Source organism: Onychostoma macrolepis, chromosome 11 (genome assembly GCF_012432095.1).
Source record: "Onychostoma macrolepis isolate SWU-2019 chromosome 11, ASM1243209v1, whole genome shotgun sequence".
Lineage (NCBI taxonomy): Eukaryota > Metazoa > Chordata > Actinopteri > Cypriniformes > Cyprinidae > Onychostoma > Onychostoma macrolepis.
Genome location: NC_081165.1, coordinates 29,075,634 through 29,094,110, shown reverse-complemented (window position 1 = coordinate 29,094,110; position 18,477 = coordinate 29,075,634). Strand labels below are relative to the sequence as shown.

At 39.3% G+C, this 18,477-nt stretch overlaps 1 protein-coding gene across 2 annotated transcripts in view; it reads right to left on the bottom strand.

Annotated features, from left to right (window-relative positions):
- il1rapl1b (interleukin 1 receptor accessory protein-like 1b) overlaps positions 1-18,477 on the bottom strand; it is a 214,946-nt gene that overhangs the window by 184,970 nt on the left and 11,499 nt on the right. For both annotated transcript variants that reach the window (XM_058792186.1, XM_058792187.1), the window contains exon 2: positions 7,332-7,431. In XM_058792186.1, the coding sequence (XP_058648169.1) occupies positions 7,332-7,413 (82 nt within the window). In that variant the 5' untranslated portion in view covers positions 7,414-7,431. The remainder of the gene's footprint in view (positions 1-7,331; positions 7,432-18,477) is intronic.

Here is an 18,477-nt window from a genome sequence, read left to right as displayed (position 1 = left end):
TATAAGGCGAAGTGACAAGCTCTAAATGAATTTGGGCTGTGCTGATGTGCCTTGTTTGAAACAATCCCTGTCTCATCCAATTAGCGGCGCTTTGTTCATTAGTATGTGTGTGTTTGTGTGAGCAGAACAGACTCCTGACCTGAATGGAAACTGATATATTGATCCTGACACCGTTTACTACAGTAAAATCTGTCTATCATTGAAGTATATCCTAACCACTCCTGAAGTGTCTCAATCCATCAGAGACCAGGAGAGAAGAAATGAGACAGTGATAAAACAAACACACATTTTCTGAGCCAATCAGCTGAGCCGTACATGTCATGTGACTAATGAAACAGCTGCTAGAAGATCAACATTACAGATTCATATGCCGCTTATGAATATCAGAATACACTGCACTAAGACGCCACACAAACGAGTGTTAGCGGTGGACTATAGTGCTCGAGGCTCTCTAGGTCAAAGAGAAATCACCAGCGCTTGGTTTTATTCAAGTATTAGCTTCAATCATCGGAGGATCAATGAAGCGGGTTGCGGCTGAGAGATGATCGTTATGAGAGGCGTGTGAATCACATCTCACTCTATTGATACAATCCATCTGAACATCACACTGATGAAGACGAGCAGACTAATGACTGCAGATCCATGTCAGTCCGATGATATCAGCGCCATCCGCTGTATCACAAACATACAACATCATAAACAAACATAAACAAACGCTTTTGTGGCCCAGACTTAACTTCCGGCAGACTTCTGCAAAGAATCAATAACAACAGCAAAGTCCCTCTAGAGTAGATTATTTCTGACCTCAAGCAAAATATGTTTGCTGTGTAAATCAGATGGGCTTTTTGAAAATGCAAATTCATTCTCTGCCAGCAGGAGGCGCTTTTGGAGTGGCAGAGAAAGAGGTTTGTACACAAAGCAGAGCCCTGCTCACAAATTTTGCTTTATCAGGAATTACATTCAGACATTGAAAATGATCTAAAGACAGTCAGTTTCCTTCAGAGATACAGTGACATAAAAAACGCGTTTTGATTTTGAAGCGTGCAGTGCTCATGTTTATTAAACTAAGTCAAAGCCTTTTGGAAAATCTAGATGTGGTGGACACATTTGATATTGTAGCGGGCCGCCACAAGTAAATCAATGTATGGGAAACATTGCATCCCACTGCACAAAAACCTGAGCCCAAACATAAGTCTACTCATCTCTTTAACTGCGTTTGTAGTAAGCGCCACTAGCAGACCGATAAACAAACACAGACTGGAAGATAACTTTGGGCCAGGCGTGTGCATCTGATGAAACTGTCTATAGGAAGATGCTGTCACCAGTGTTGGTGAAAGTTACTTTTAAAAGTAAAGCATCACAATATTGTGTTACTCCCTAAAAGTAACTAATTGTGATACTTAGTTACTTTTTATGGAAAGTAATGCATTATGTTACTTTTGCATTACTTTTTCTCATCCGGGCTGGGCTTGCTTGTTTGGTTTTAATATAAAAAGTTATATTTTTGGCAAATGTAGAAGCCCTTTTACAGCACACATGAAATGAATATGCCTCTGAAGGAGGCTGAAGGAGATGTAGATTCACATCTGTACAGTAGAGGCGCAGCTCAAACAAACCTTTCAGCTGCTGCTGTTCTGGATCACATGAAGAACGGGACACAGGAGAAGAAAGTTCAACACTCTTCAGCAATAAAAATGGAACACAAATATTATAGTTATCTAAAGTCATTTTTGCTTATTAGTATAGTTTAATTGGATCATCAAAGGTCAGCATTTAATAGAATGGGATTAAATGCATAAAGAATAGTTGTGTTAGTTAACATATTTAATTGTTGCAGGTTTGCGTCATCTTCTGAGTTTGCATTTCACTGTTATTGATTTTGAGGAATACTGAATCTGTTTTTGTACAGGTGAGAGGAGTAAATACATGTTCATATTTAGTCTAGAACTACAGTAAGATCATGTTCACACACAACGCTCTGCACTTACTCCTGATTTCTCTCAACATGGCAACACCAGAGCTGTCAGTCAATACATGAGAAACAAAGTAACTCTGATATGTTCTTGTAAATTAAAATGTAATATGTTACTTTAATAGTTACTTGAAAAAAGTAACAACTCATGCTTTACCCCAACACTGGCTGTCACCTCTTATATTATCACCATATAATTCATATCATGAGGTGAGCATGTGCAAATGAAGATCTCAGCTGTTTTTGGTCTATTATATGTGCTACACAAGGGTTTTTATTTCTTCTGAAAAAGCATAATGGTGTTCACTCAGGTGTTTCATTAACATCAGTGCTCTGAACATCTCTCACTCATGCTGAGCTGGTCAAAGAACATGCAAAGCACATGTATTTTAATAAATCTGTGCAAATATGAAGAGCTGTGTGTTTGCTCCATAAAAACACGTGTAAGCTGAAAAAAAAAAAAAAAAATCAATGTTTCTGCTGATAGAATGACAACAATCACAGTAAAACCCAGGAGAAAAACGAGCATCACATCACTCATTCCTCTCCACAAAAAAAAAAAAAAATGGTATCTGTGAGGATTTCCAGTCAGGATTTAGACCGTTTCATAGTACTGAGACTGCTCTCATTAGAGTTACAAATGACCTGCTCTTATCATCTGATCGTGGTTGTATCTCTTTATTAGTTCTACTGGATCTTAGCGCTGCGTTCAACACTATCAACCACAACATTCTTTTGAATAGACTAGAAAACTATGTTGGCATTAGTGGAAGTGCCTTAGCATGGTTCAAATCATACTTATCTGACCGCCATCAATCTGTAGCAGTGAATGAAGAGGTATCATATCGATCACAAGTGCAGTATGGAGTACCTCAAGGCTCAGTACTAGGACCGTTACTTTTCACACTTTACATGTTACCCTTGGGAGATATCATCAGGAAACACGGTGTTAGCTTTCACTGTTATGCTGATGATACTCAGCTCTATATTTCTTCGTGGCCCGGTGAAACACACCAAATTGAGAAACTAACGGAATGCATAGTCGATATAAAAAACTGGATAACGAGTAATTTCTTACTGCTAAATTCTGAAAAAACAGGTGTTAATTATCGGATCTAAAACCCCACATGTAATAACCTAGAACACTGTCTAACACTTGATGGCTTCTCTGTAAATTCTTTGTCATCAGTCAGGAACCTTGGTGTGCTGTTTGATAGCAATCTGTCATTTGACAGCCAAGTTCTAGCATTTGTAAAACTGCATTTTTTCATCTTAGCAATATATCTAAATTGAGACATATGCTCTCAAAATCAAATGCAGAAATGTTAATTCATGCATTTATGACCTCAAGGTTAGATTATTGTAATGCTTTATTGAGTGGTTGTTCTGCACGCTTAATAAACAAACTCTAGTTGGTCCAAAATGCAGCAGCTACAGTTCTTACTAGAACCAGGAAGTATGACCATATTAGCCCGGTTCTGTCAACACTGCACTGGCTGCCTATCAAACATCGTATAGAATTTAAAATCTTGTTAATTACTTATAAAGCCCTGAATGGTTTAGCTCCTCAGTACTTGAGCGAGCTCTTATCGCATTATAGTCCTCCACATCCACTGCGTTCTCAAAACTCTGGCCGTTTGATAATACCTAGAATATCTGCGGGCGGCAGATCCTTTTCCTATTTAGTACCCAAACTCTGGAACAATCTACCTAACACTGTTCGGAAGGCAGACACACTCTGTCAGTTTAAATCTAGATTAAAGACCCATCTCTTTAACTTGGCTTACACATAACACACTAATACACTTCTATTATTCAAATCCGTTAAAGGATTGTTAGGCTGCATTAATTAGGTCAACCAGAACCAGGAACTTCCCATTACATCCGATGTACTTGTTACAATGTAAGAAGAATGGCATCTACGCTAATATTAGTCTGTTTCTTTCTTATTCTGAGATCACCGTAGCCATCCAATCCAGTCCGTATCCAGATCAAATGGTGGATCAGCACCTAGAGATGACCTCTACAGCCCTGAACGTCAGCGGAGATCAGGACACCTAGATGAACCCCAGAGACAGATCCACAGTGAGGACCTTGTCACCTAGACGGCCATCAGGACAAGACCACGGGACCCAGATGAGTCCTTTACACAATCTGACTTTGCTGCAGTTGGAATTGAACTGCAGGTTTCATCTGGTCAGAGGACAACTTGCCCCCCGACTGAGTCTGGTTTCTCCCAAGGTTTTTTTCTCCATTCTGTCACCGATTTTGGTTCCTTGCCGCTGTCGCCTCTGGCTTGCTCAGTTGGGGACACTTAATTTCCAGCGATATGTCGACTTGATTGCACAGATACTATTTAAACTGAACTGAGCTGGACGATGACATCATTGAATTCAATAATGAAATGCCTTTAACTGAAAATTGAGTGTTTAATCTTGTCATTTTACATTATTGACACACTATTTTCCTATTTTGATATTGGAAAGTTGCTTTGACACAATCTGTATTGTTAAAAGCGCTATATAAATAAAGGTGACTTGACTTGACAAACACACGTTCATTTCTACGATGGTCAAAACAACAGAGCAGCTCAAACAGCACATTCACATTCAATGCTCTCTTTCTCTCTTAGCACTGTTTGGTTCACGGACCTTGCAGACAAATAATCCTTCACTTCCACAGTTCAATCAATATCCTTCAACTTCATGTTGACCGAACTACTAAATGACCTGTAGTGAAGTGAGTTAACTAGTAGACGAGAGCTGATTTTACAGACAAATCATCATTTCCTTTCCCAAACTGAATATTTAAATGAGGACGAGACAGAATTTAAGTCATTATTACTGTAATATTCTTTCTGTAAAGCTGCTGAAATAATGTCCATTGTAAACTAGAGCACTATTTAAATAAACTGACATGCATTTATTTATTACATAAGCACATGCTCTATAATCGTCCTGTACATCAACCCTTACATATAATTGTGCTCATAAGTTTACACCCCCCTTAGAGTATCTGCAAAATGTTATTAATTTAAAAAATAAACAAGTAATAGAATTGCCATGTTTATTATTAAGCCCTGCCTTGAATAAGCTCTTTAAATTTAATTTACACAAATGACTCTGTTCAAAAGTTTTAAAAATGGTGATTGTCGATACTGTGGCGTTTACTAGATGATCTGTGATATTTGGTGATAGTTGTTGTTCATGAGTCTCTTCAGGAAAATTCAGTCTCTTCTGGTTTTCCAGCATCTTCTGCACATTTGATCTCCTCTCAGTAGTGATTTAATGATGTTGAGATCCATATTTATCACTGAGAATGACTGAGAGACTCAAACACAGCTAATATAATTCACTGATGCTCAGGACGCAAACACACTGCATTAAGAGCCTTTGAACAGGATGATCAGTGTGTATCATTCTAATTTTGTTCATAGATCTTAGTTTTTCATTTATTACTGCCCTTTAGAAGCTACAGGAGGTATTTGCATATTTATATTTATAGCAGATGTTTCCCAGAAGACAAAATAAGCACAGTGTGTGTGTAATATATATGATGCTCAATAGTCACAGAAACCCGATTCTTCAGGCGTGACGTACGGGTCGATTTATACCTGACCTTTCACTCTAAAGATAAGAGGATGTAAATACCATTAAAAGGTCACGTCCTGACCCGAGCGGCTCTGTGCTTTTACCGTCCAGCAGCCGTTTGTCTGAAGTAAAGAAGGATCTCCCATCAGGCCGTGTTTGTTGTTCCTCAGGGATTTTATTCATCATGTTCTCCTGCGCTTCCACCTTCAGTGTGTTCCCATGTGATGAGTGCAATACGCCCGCCGTCACACCCCACTGCCACAGATTAGTCCTGATCACAGCAGAGATCCCACAGACACCGGAGCCATCTGGACCTCAGCGGGACAACACACTAATACACACATCCCCACACACACTCACCAATACACCCCCCCCCCTCACAAAAAAACCTCACTCTGTGTGATTTATAAGCGTTTTGAAAAGTGGGGACATGGGACAATGTCCTGAGATGTCACCTTCACCTTGTAATACCTGTCATACCTTTGTTATTATACACATCTATGTCCTGACTTTTCACAAAAACGAGCATACAGATATACACGCACACACACACACACACACACACACAGATACACACATCCCTACAACTCAAAAACACTTCCAACTAGGGCTGGACAATAATTCAATATCGATATGTATCGCGATATAATTTTTTTCAATAACGGTGATATGATTTTTAAACACATTTCCGATATTTCGATATACATTACCAGTGTTTCCCATACGCTGATTTATTTGTGGCGTTTGACTTCGTTGAATAAACATGAGCACTGCACATTTCAAAAAGCAGGTGATTTATATGAATGTATCTCTGAAGGGAACATACTGTCTTCAGAATAAATTTGATGGCATCTTCATTTTTTCTGATAAAGTAGCGTTCATGAGCAGAGCTGCTTAGATTACAGCCGTTACCGTGGAAACAGCTAGTTCTGCCGCTCTCAAAGCGCCTCCTACTGGCAGAGAATCAGATTCTACTCCGCTGTCTTCAACATAATAATAAATGTTTTTTGAGCAGCAAATCAGAATATTAGAATGATTTCTGAAGGATCGTGTGACTGGAGAAATGATGCTAAAAATTCAGCTTTGAAATCACAGGAATAACTTGTATTTTAAATGGTAAATATTTCAAAATGTTACTGTTTTTGCTGTATTTTGGATCAAATAAATGCAGGCTTGGTGAGCAGAAGAGAATTCTTTAAACTAAAATCTTACTGTTCAAAAACCTTTGACTGGTAGTGTATGTTAGCCTATAGTTTGAAGTTAAAGATATTAATATTAATAAGGTGAGTCTCAGATGTTTATTTGACAGTGATTTCACATTTCTTGTTTGTATGAAGGCTAAATACAAATAAAAGGTGAACATTAATTTATTTGTGCTGTTCCCCAAAACGCCCCTAAAATATTATATAGTTTTATAGGAGGAGTTCATAGACTTGGCAAATTCATTTTTCATAATTTTGTAGGTACAGACATCTGTTGTGGGTGTTCTTGGCAGTTTTTATGAGGCTTTTTTTAATAGTGTTCATATCGATATCGGAATTATATCGTATCGACCAAAATTAAGAAATATATCGTGATATCAGTTTTGGCCATATCGTCCAGCCCTTCTTCCAACCAGAAACACTTCAAAGAAGCTGCAAAGAACCAGTGAAAAATATTTACTTCTGTCTCCAGAATCACAAACTAGAACAAGTCTCCAGTCAAATGATCTGATCTGGCCAGCAGATGAGCAGCGAGGAGCATCATGAGGAACATGAAGCGTTTCTTACCTGAGCCGCGCTTGGACACCACTTTCAGACTTCTGATGACTGTGGCATACAGCAGGATCTGCAGAGGAACCCGTGATCTCATGTTCACCGTGTGAGTCTCCTGCAGAGACACAGAAACACACACAAGCGTCATACTCTTCTGTCTGATCCAGCGCTCTTCATGACACCAGACACACACACACACTCACACGCACACACACACACACACACACACACACACACACATATATTACTCACACAGACACACCAGACGTCCATCTCTGTGTCCACAACACATTTGTTCAAGAATTCCCACAAAAACACAGCGCCTGCCAAAAGCGAAGCCACAGATCTCTGATTCCCTGTTCAATGTTTCCAGCCAGAACACATCATATGCTGCAAACATCTGCAGACGTGCCCTGAAATGACATCCACGCGCCAACAGGACACCCTCATGAAGACAAATTATGAAAAAGCAATGAGACAATAGCACGTATGAAAGAACAGATGGTTGTCATTACACAAGAGATATTTGTGTGTGTGTGTTTGTGTGTGTGTAAATATATATATATATATATATATATATACACACACACACACACACACACAGTGAGGGGGTAGGATTATTTGATCCCCTGCTGATTTTGTACGTTTGCCCACTGACAAAGAAATGATCAGTCTATAATTTTAATGGTAGGTTTATTTGAACAGTGAGAGACAGAAAAACAACAAAAAAATCCAGAAAAATGCATTTCAAAAAAGTTATAAATTGATTTGCATTTTAATGAGTCAAATAAGTATTTGATCCCCTATCAATCAGCAAGATTTGACAGGTGTCTTTTATACAGGTAAGGAGCTGAGATTAGGAGCACTCTCTTAAAGGGAGTCTCAGCTTGTTACCTGTATAAAAGACACCTGACCACAGAAGCAATCAATCAGATTGCAACCTCTCCACCATGGCCGAGACCAAAGAGCTGTCCAAGGATGTCAGGGACAAGATTGTAGACCTTCACAAGGCTGGAATGGGCTACAAGACCATCGCCAAGCAGCTCGGTGAGAAGGTGACAACAGTTGGTGTGATTATTGTGTACAAATGGAAGAAACACAAAATAACTGTCAATCTCCCTCGATCTGGGGCTCCATGCAAGATCTCACCTCGTGGAGTTTCAATGATCATGAGAACGGTGAGGAATCAGCCCAGAACTACACGGAGGATCTCGTCAATGATCTCAAGGCAGCTGGGATCATAGTCACCAAGAATACATCTGGTAACACAGCCGTGAAGGACTGAAATCCTGCAGCGCCCGCAAGCTCCGCCTGCTCAAGAAAGCACATGTACAGCCCGTCTGAAGCTTGCCAACGATTCAGAGGAGAACCGGGTGAAAGTGTTGTGGTCAGATGAGACCAAAATCCAGCTCTTTGGCATCAACTCAACTCGCCGTGTTTGAGGAGGAATGCTGCCTATGACCCCAAGAAAACCATCCCCACTGTCAAACATGGAGGTGGAAACATTATGCTTCTGGGGTGTTTTTCTGCTAAGGGTTCAGGACAACTGCACCGCATCAAAGGGACGATGGACGGGGTTGTGTACTGTCAGGGCCAGGGCATTGAAAATGGGTCGTGGATGGGTATTGCAGCATAACAATGACCCAAAACACACGGCCAAGGCAACAAAGGAGCGGCTCAAGAAGAAGCGCATTAAGGTCCTGGACATTGAGAAGTGGCCTAACCAGTGTCCAGACCTTCATCCCATAGAACATCTGTGGAGGGAGCTGAAGGTTCGAGTTGCCAAACGTCAGCCTCGAAACCTTAATGACTTGGAGAGTATCTGCAGAGAGGAGTGGGACACAATCCCTCCTGAGATGTGACCAGCTACAAGAAACCTCTGACCTCTGTGATTGCCAACAAGGGTTTTGCCACCAAGTACTAAATCATGTTTTACGAAGGAGTCAGATACTTATTTGACTCATTAAAATGCAAATCAATTTATAACTTTTTTTAAAAGCGTTCTTCTTTATGTTGTTTTTCTGTCTCTCACTGTTCAAATAAACCTACCATTAAAATTATAGACTGATCATTTCTTTGTCAGTGGGCAAACGTACAAAATCAGCAGGGGATCAAATCATTTTTTTCCCATTTTGTATATATATATATATATATATATATGTAAGTATATGTATCCTATCATCAGCCTGTGAGATTTAATCTATTCAATTATTTATTTACTTAGTTTCATTGCCAGAAAGTTAACCAACTCTAGCGTAAGGCTAAAAGCAGCCTAATGTTTTTTATGTCTGAATTTAATTTAACATAATAACAATTTTTTAGAAACATTTTAAGTTACTAATATAATGCTTACATTTCCTCAGTTATTCAAAAAGCAGCTACAGAGATCAAGAAAAGAACATTTACATTACCAAACGCAATGAACAACAAAACTCCACTGTGTCAGCATGTGATTGGTTATAACGCGCAACACTGTAAACGCAGAAAAATAAATATAGTGCAGCAAATAAGCCCTAATATTAATTAGATCATATTACTAGCCTGATAATAATAAAAAATAATAATAATAATAAAAATAATTGTCTTGCTATCGTCAAAGGCATCAGCCACAGGCGATATCTCTGACTATCGTCGATACTAGATACTGTCGTCTCTCGGCACAACCCTAAGTGCCACCCATCCAATAATCAGCTTTCAAATTATGTCAATTTCATAATGAAAGTCAATCAATAAATGTGGTTTTGATTCTTTAATGTGTGGTGACAGATCAGTGATCATTTGTCTGGTGCACCGTCTGGTGCAGTCTTAACAACCTGGAGCTCAACACGCTCAAAACAGTGGAGATAATTGTGGACTTCAGGAGAAACCCCCCTGCTCTCCCCCCACTCACCATCATGAACAGCACTGTAACAACAGTGGAGTCATTCAGGTTCCTGGGCACCACCATCTCCCAGGGCCTGAACAATCACATAGACTCCATTGTTAAAAAGGCCCAGCAGAGGTTGTATTTCCTTCGTCAGCTGAGGAAGTTCAACCTGCCACAGGAGCTGCTGAAACAGTTCTACTCCACCATCATTGAATCCGTCCTCTGCATGTCAATAACTGTCTGGTTCAGCTCAGCTACCAGATCTGACCTCAGAAGACTACAGAGGGTAGTCCGGACTGATGAGCGAATCATTGGTACAACCCTCCCCACTCTCCAAGAACTGCACTCATCCAGAGTGAGCAAAAGAGCTGAAATCACTCTGGACCCTCACATCCAGCACACTCGCTTTGAACTGCTGCCGTCAGGTCGACGCTACAGAGCTCTGAGCACCAGAACGACCGGCACAGGAACAGTTTCTTCCCTCAGACAATCCATCTCATGAACACTTGACAATAATTGTGGAACACACACTATTTATACACTTATACATTTATTTATCTAACACACATACTTAGTCTACATCTCAATCTGCACATAATATACTTGTAAAACCGTCTATTGTAATATACATATACTTACAATTGTCAATTTGTATATTGTAGGCGCCAGGGTTTTTTTGGGAAAAATGCTGGATTTTGACATCAAGATTTCAAAAGCTTGTGGCTTGAAAGGGCTTAAAGATAGAGATCTACTGTAAATCAGAAAAATGCTGGGCATGACCTAAAGTTTATGTGGGGTGTAACTATACTCATCTAATTTGCATATTATGATGTCATCAGGGGGGCGGCCCTCTTGAATTTCAAAATATTGAGGAAATAGTAGATATTGAATTGATATTTGAACTTATTTGGAAGGTGTTTTTTTTTTTTTTTGTCTTTTTACCCTCATTCCAAATGATCAGAAAAGAGGAAACCAACAATAAAACAGGAGAAAGTACTAAATTATTACTATATTACTATACTACATAGTTGTAAAATGCATGTGAACAGTAGCCTACTTTTTGATCAGTTCATCAGTAATATTCAGGAAATAATAGACATTGAATGGATGTTTGAACTTATTTGCATGTTTTTTTTTGTTGTTGTTGTCTTTTTATCCTCATTCCAAATGATCAGGAAAAGAGGAAATCAACAGTTCATAGTTCTTGAGAGTATGGTACCTCTCACTGCATGGCACAGTGCACAGACCTACCCCACACTGACTGCACCTGTACTGTCTGCCGGCGGCCCATTGAGCGCGCGATCAGAACCAACGACGCAATCTGGCCGATCATCAGCAACGCGATGCCTCTCCTATGGACACTACGACCACGTCCACCCCAGCCACCCCCATCCCCGTTGGGCAAAGGCTCGAAATGAACATTTGTTGGTGCTTCGTGAACACTCTCGCCTTTTACGGCGGCACCATTGCGCTGCAAAGATGTACCAGGAGATGCGCAATCATTAGACGGCCGATCGTCATTTCCAAAAGGAAAATATTCCCCTTCAGAGTCAGAATAGGCGAATAACATTTGCAACACATCCTCACGGTATAACTTTTTATAGCCATTTGGCGATTTTCTCTCACAAATCTCACAATTTACTCAGACGCTATGAACTGAACTGCTTCCGCATCAATGACTCATAGCTCACTTGCTCTGCTATTTCCTCAAACAACTTTGGTCTAGAATCGAAGTACTACATGTCTGCCATCTAGTGGTAGGGAATACAAATGAGATATTACACTATATTAGGAACTACAGTCTATTTAATGAAGTATGACGTCTTGTCGCAATTTTGCGACTTTGGCACTTAGAGGGTTGTTCTATTTTTATTTTTTTATCTGTGTTTTTGTTCTGTCGCTGTCACGCTGTTGCACTGTGGAAGCTTCTGTCACGAAAACAAATTCCTCGTATGTGTAAACATACCTGGCAAGAAAGCTCATTCTGATTCTGATTTCTTCCTCTTTGAATATCAGAAATATCACTGAAATCAATCATGAATCACATAATCCGTCAATCAGTGTTTCAGAGAGACGTCAATAAAACAGCTTGAGATCAATAATGTCACATAACGTCACATTTATTCTCAGAAAAGACATTCAGTGTCCATAAACTGGGTATTCATCTAAAAAAATAATTCTAGAGAGGAGGATTATGATCAATATATGCACTAAATTAATTTGAAGAATCTTTTTTTCCTCGAGGAAAAACTGATGCCTACTGTCCCTGATATATATCCAAACGAATCAATATCGAATAGAATTGAATTGAAATTAGATTAAATTAAGCTTATGAATCAAACTTTAATCATGAAATTTGTCTCAATATACATCTCACAGTGTGTACTGTATATATATAAACACACACACATACATACACATATTTTATGTAACATTTGAATTTTTTCCCTTGTATGTTGTTAGCTCTAATCCAACTGATCAAATGTTCGACATTATTTTCTGTCTTTTTAACGCATTGGCAATGCAAAGTGTACTTTGTCACGCCAGTAAAGCTGCTTGAATTTAATTGAACTGAAAGACAGAGAGAGAACAGAAGAACCCAATGTTCCTCATTTGTAAATCACTTTGGATAAAGGCATCTGCTAAACGACTAAATGTAAATCACCAGAACTCAAAATAACCCCTCGGTACAGAAGAACCATCAGGAAAAACATGCAAAGTTAACCCTTCACACACTCTACAGGCTGGTTTGCATTGGTTTGGGTTCGTCCTGCAGGCATGACGTTCCTAAACATCTCTGAGTTCTTCATCTCATCTCTTTATTGCACAAAAGCCAAAGTATAAAGTGTGTTCTCCGCTTGCCAAACATATTGTAACAGTTTGTAGCTTTCCATGGTTTCGGCGTGTGCGGCCCCAGATGATCTGAGGATCGCATCTAATGCATCAGAGATGCGCAGCACATTAACACGGATTAAAGGCTTTGGCGATTCCACAGAATTCACCGTCCGACAATATGACGTTCTGAGCGCCGAACACATGCAGCATCTGAATATGCACAGCATCCTTCTGTTGTTTCCAGGGAAACGCTCACTCTTGCAACTCTTGCAACAGGCCTCAGATTGATGCGTTATTCTCACCTGCACTTCACCATTCTGCTTTCCAACCAAAAACACGTCCGGAAACACTGAGTGGATCTCCAGACAAACTCACAAACCACGTCTAGCTTTCTGTCTGTCTCTCTGGCTCAGGAAAGGAAGGAGAGAAGAACATCAGATCTTTAGCTCCTATTATATTCAGCCAAATTCTGTTGTGCATTTAGAGACGGTGCCAAACAGAAGAGAGAGAGAGTCTAGAGGTTCCACTGTCTCTTTCTCTCCTGTTTGTGGAACTGGGTGAAAAATTGATGTGCCAGCTGCCTTTGCCAGTCATTAACATTTCTATTTGAGAGAAACTGTAGCGAGAGCCTCCATCTCTACCTTCAGCTCACCCACGCAAAACCTGAGTTGCTGCGCCCTGAATTATTCTGTTTGGCATTATCCGCTATAGTGCACCTCAGAGGTGAGATGGAGAGAGAGATGCGTGTTCTTCTGTTTCTATTCAGATGAGGAGCGTTACAGTCACGCTGGCAGATGAACGTTTGACTGAAGGTCAGCAGAGCCCGTAACCTCCTCAAACACACCAATCTTACAATAAACACGATGAATTATACATACACACCCAGCACACTGCAAAAGCTGTTCTCACTCAGTGTCTCTGTACTGTTTTCCAGTACAAATATCTGAACACTTACAATGACATAAAAAATAAATAAATACAAATTCTGACCGTGCTGGCAGATATTGGTTATTAATTTTAATGAGTTTCTCAGGAAAATAGATATTTTGCATCTTCAGTATCTTGATTTAAGAATGTTTAGATATTTGTAATAGATAACAAGACAAAGATACTGGGCAGAAAATGGATCAATTTAAGAGAAAACCTCGTTTAAGGATAAATAACCAGTGAAAGTTAGAGTCAGACCAGCAATTATGTTTAATAAATTGAGAGTAGCAGAAATTTTCATCACGATTAAAATGCGATTCATTGCGCAGCTCTATCTGAACTGAATTGAGCTGAATAATGACATTACTGTCTTTACAGCACAATCTGAATCTGAAATGATTCTATTATTTTCCCATTCATCACTGTGAATACTGCAGAAAAATGATTATCTTACTTAACATTTTTGTCTTGTTTTCTAGTATAAATATCTAAAAATTCTTGAATCAAGATGAATTTACTGTACAAGTAAAATGACTTAAGATATTATTGTCTTGTTTTCTGTAAAAAATAAAATAAAATCCTTAGAACCATAAAACAAGCAAAAATATCTGCCAATGGGGTAAGAAAAACAATCTTGTTTAGCCTTTTTTTCTTACCCCATTGGCAGATATTTTTGCTTGTTTTAAGCAAAAACTAACAAAATTTTGATGATTTTTTAGAAAACAAGACTTAATCATTTTACTTGTCAAGTAAATGCATCCTGATTCAAAAACGTTTACATATTTATACTAGAAAACAAGACAAAAATACTGAGTAAGAAAATCTGTATTGTACAATGCACTATAGAAATAAATGTGGCTTATGGCTGTTTGCAGTGCGGTTCGAAGAGGCTGATGATTACTCATCTTTTCAAACACTGAATCTTCTACTTTACGCTGTGTATCATTCAAATCCATTTATATTTTAAATACAAAGTGTAAATAAATCTGATGTTTCACACAATAATAGGACAAGAGACAAGAAGAGACAAGAGCGAGTGCCAGAAAGAGTAGATTTGTTATTGAGCGTGTGAATCACAATCCAGTGTGCTTTCCAGAAAACACAGCCGTCACGTGACTTACCTCACACACGCAATCATCAAATAACACTCTCTCCCTCGAGCGCTGGGAAACTCGGTGGGAAACTCCACTGTAGCTGCGCTTTATAGCGGCCGAAGCTCATTTCACATCACTGCCTCTGAACAAAACCCACATGCATCCTGAAACACGCAGCGCTGTCCGTCTGTGTCTGGAAGAGCTCGGAGGGAACGGCTTTATTGAGTTTGAGTGATGCATGCCGCTGGACTCGTGTTCATTCTCCGGTGACCTGCGCTAACGAGCCTTCACTGTGGACTAACCCACCCGGTACCATCCGGTTAGACGGGTCTCTCTCCCGAGAATCAAACACAGAAACACATTTACAGAGCAGGAGCAAAGAGCTGCTCTCAGCGGACGGACATGTTCATGTATGTTCTGTGTGATTGTTGTATCATCTGTCGTCTCTACATGTATGTTGTGGCTTTACTGTAGAAGCATCTGGACTGAAGCACTAATCTCCATAAACATAAAAGGACTCCTATATTATTAATCCCTCCAACTGACATCTGTATGATACAGATAAAGCCTGTAAAACAAACCACACTAATATTGATCAACATCCATGCATAAATCCATCCACCTATATGTCCATCCATTTATATACAGGTCCATATATATTTGGACACTGACACAATTTTCATAATTTCGGCTCTGCATGCCACCAGAATTGAATTAAAATGAAACAATGAAATGTAATTGGACAAATAAATGTGATCATAAATAAAATTGTTCATATTTTGTTGAGAATCCTTTGCAGGCGATGACTGCCTTAAGTCTGTAACTCCTGGACATCAGCAGAGACTGGGTTTCTTCTTTGTGAAGCTTTGCCAGGTCTTTACTGCAGCGGACTTCAGTTGTTGTTTGTTTGTGGCTCTTTCTGTCTGTAGTTTAGTCTTCAGCGAGTGAAACGCTGCTCGATCGGGTCCAGATCAGGAGATTGACTCGGCCGGTGCAGAATATTACACTTTTTATCTTCACAAACTCCTGGCTTGCTTTTGCTGTATGTTTTGGGTCATCGTCCATTTGTACTCTGAAGCGCCGCTGAATCAGCTTTGCTGTATTTGACTGAATCTGAGCAGAGAGTATATCTCTACACACTTCAGAACTGATCCGCTGCTTCTGTCTCATCTTCACTGAACAGTAACACAGAGCCACTGAAGCCGTGCAGCTCATGATCACTGCTCCGTGATTCACAGATGATGCTGTGTGCTTTGATCATGAGCTTCTCCAAGCCTTCTGCAGACTTTTTTCTTCCCGTCATTCTGGTACAAGTTCATCTTAATGTCAGCCATCCAAAGAATGCTTTTCCAGAAGTGCTCTGGTTTTTTTAGATGTTTTTTGGTAAAGTCTAATCTATCTTGTGGTGAAGCCTCTGGTGAAGTCTTCTCTTGATTGTAGACGTGTCTGTCTCCTGGAGAGTGTTCTTCTCTTGGCTGGATGTTGTGAAGGGTTTTGTCATGGAGAGGATTCTCCGATCATCATCACTGTTGTCCTCCGTGGACGTCCAGATCTTTCTATGTTTATGAGCTCATCAGTGTGTTCTTGTTTTCTCTGAACGTACCAAACTGTTGATTTAGCTCCTAATGTTCCTGCTCTCTCTCTCTGATGGATCGGTTTTGTTTTTGAAGCCTAACAATCCTCTGTTTCTCTTGTATGAAGAGATCCTTTGACTGCATGATGTGGTTCACAGCAACAGCTTGCAAATGCAAATAACACACTTAGAATCAACTCCAGACCTTTTACCTGCTTAATTGAAATAACGAAGGAATAGCCCACATCTGTCCATGAAACAGCTTTTGAGCCCGACGCGAAGCAAAGATCCTTTAATGCACGGCTAGCCGTTGATTATCCCGCTTATTCCATGGTCATTTGCCAAGTAATAGACAAGTTTAAACTTGTCTTGCTCTTTTCAGCGCAATATTTGACCGAATGGGTCAAAATGACAGTTATTTTCGTCAGTTGCGCACGGTGGCCGAGAGAGCTGCAACTTCAGAAAACACATGCAAATAGAAAAAGCTCCAGCAAATCAAGAAAACATCTTCATCAGTTTGACAACGTTGTGAGCATATGCAGCACGTGTGTTGTCAAATTGATTAAGTTGTTTTCTTAATTTGCAGGTGTTTTTTCTATTTGCAGCATGTTGAGCTCTCTCAGCCACCGTAGTTACGGCTCGTTAGCGCTAGCATTCTGCCAGCTTCAAATCAGACACAGAGATAAAATAGTGTGGTAAGACCACATTTATTTAAATGAATTATAGCATTAAAGAATTTCAATTAAATATCGATCGAGAGAGAGAGAGAGAGAGTGTGTGTGCAGCACAATCTGCGATCTCTCTCTCGCTCTCTCTCTCGCTCTCTCTCTCCCGTGTGTGTGTGTGTGTGTGTGTGTGCGAGTGATGCGTGTTGGTTAGTGTGCATCAATTAAAGCAGCACATTACAGTTTTTCTTAATCGATTTGACACTTTTCTCCAATGCAATGTACTTGTTCTCAAAACAATTAGCACAGCCATCCAAACACAAAATTATCTTAACCTTTAACCAAACAGTTCAACTTTATTGCAAAATGAAGCACTGCAATTTTTTCTAGTAATGCATTTTATTAAAAGTAAATATTAACATCAAATCTATAGGTTTGTTCTCTAATGATTATAAAACATAGTCAGCTGTAAATACACTAATGAATATACATGTTTATTTTAATTCTTCAACAGGGAGTTTTGTTTTATATATACTGTGAATATCAAAAAAAAAAGTTGTAAAAATGTAAAAGATAGTTCTCCAACTCCTATCACCCATCTGAAAAACGAATTGCCCCTTTAAACTTAAAATCTGTTTGTGCCACTTTTAGCAGCAAGACCTACAAAGAAAAAAAACTTTTCTGATAACTACAGATATGTACAGTATATATATATATATATATACATATCTGTATGTATGTCTATCTATCTATCTATCTATCTATAGTTGTCCCAAGACAAGAATGGGTATTGTTTTGGTTTTAGGACAACTTTGATGAAAGGTTTTGATCCACTTCAAATGTTGACTGCTGTATACACACATGAACACACACACACGTGTGTGTTTGCTGTATACATGAATTATCCTGAATTATTGATCTTGGCTGTCATTTTTATCTCGAAGAGAATTTCATTGCATTTTCTCTACACTACATATTTGCTGCACTTGCATCATCGGAGAAAAAAAATTCCGAAGGTTGAATCCATGCTTGACAAGCTCCTGTCTCAACATCTCCACAGACATCTTTCTTTGTGACTGGTTATGTTGTTCTGGACCACCATGTCAACAATGCTCCTGTTCTGTTCAAAATGATCTTGATTGTCCACCTGAATGATCCCAAACTTAAATTCTGAAAAATGTTTGGACATTTACTGTAAATA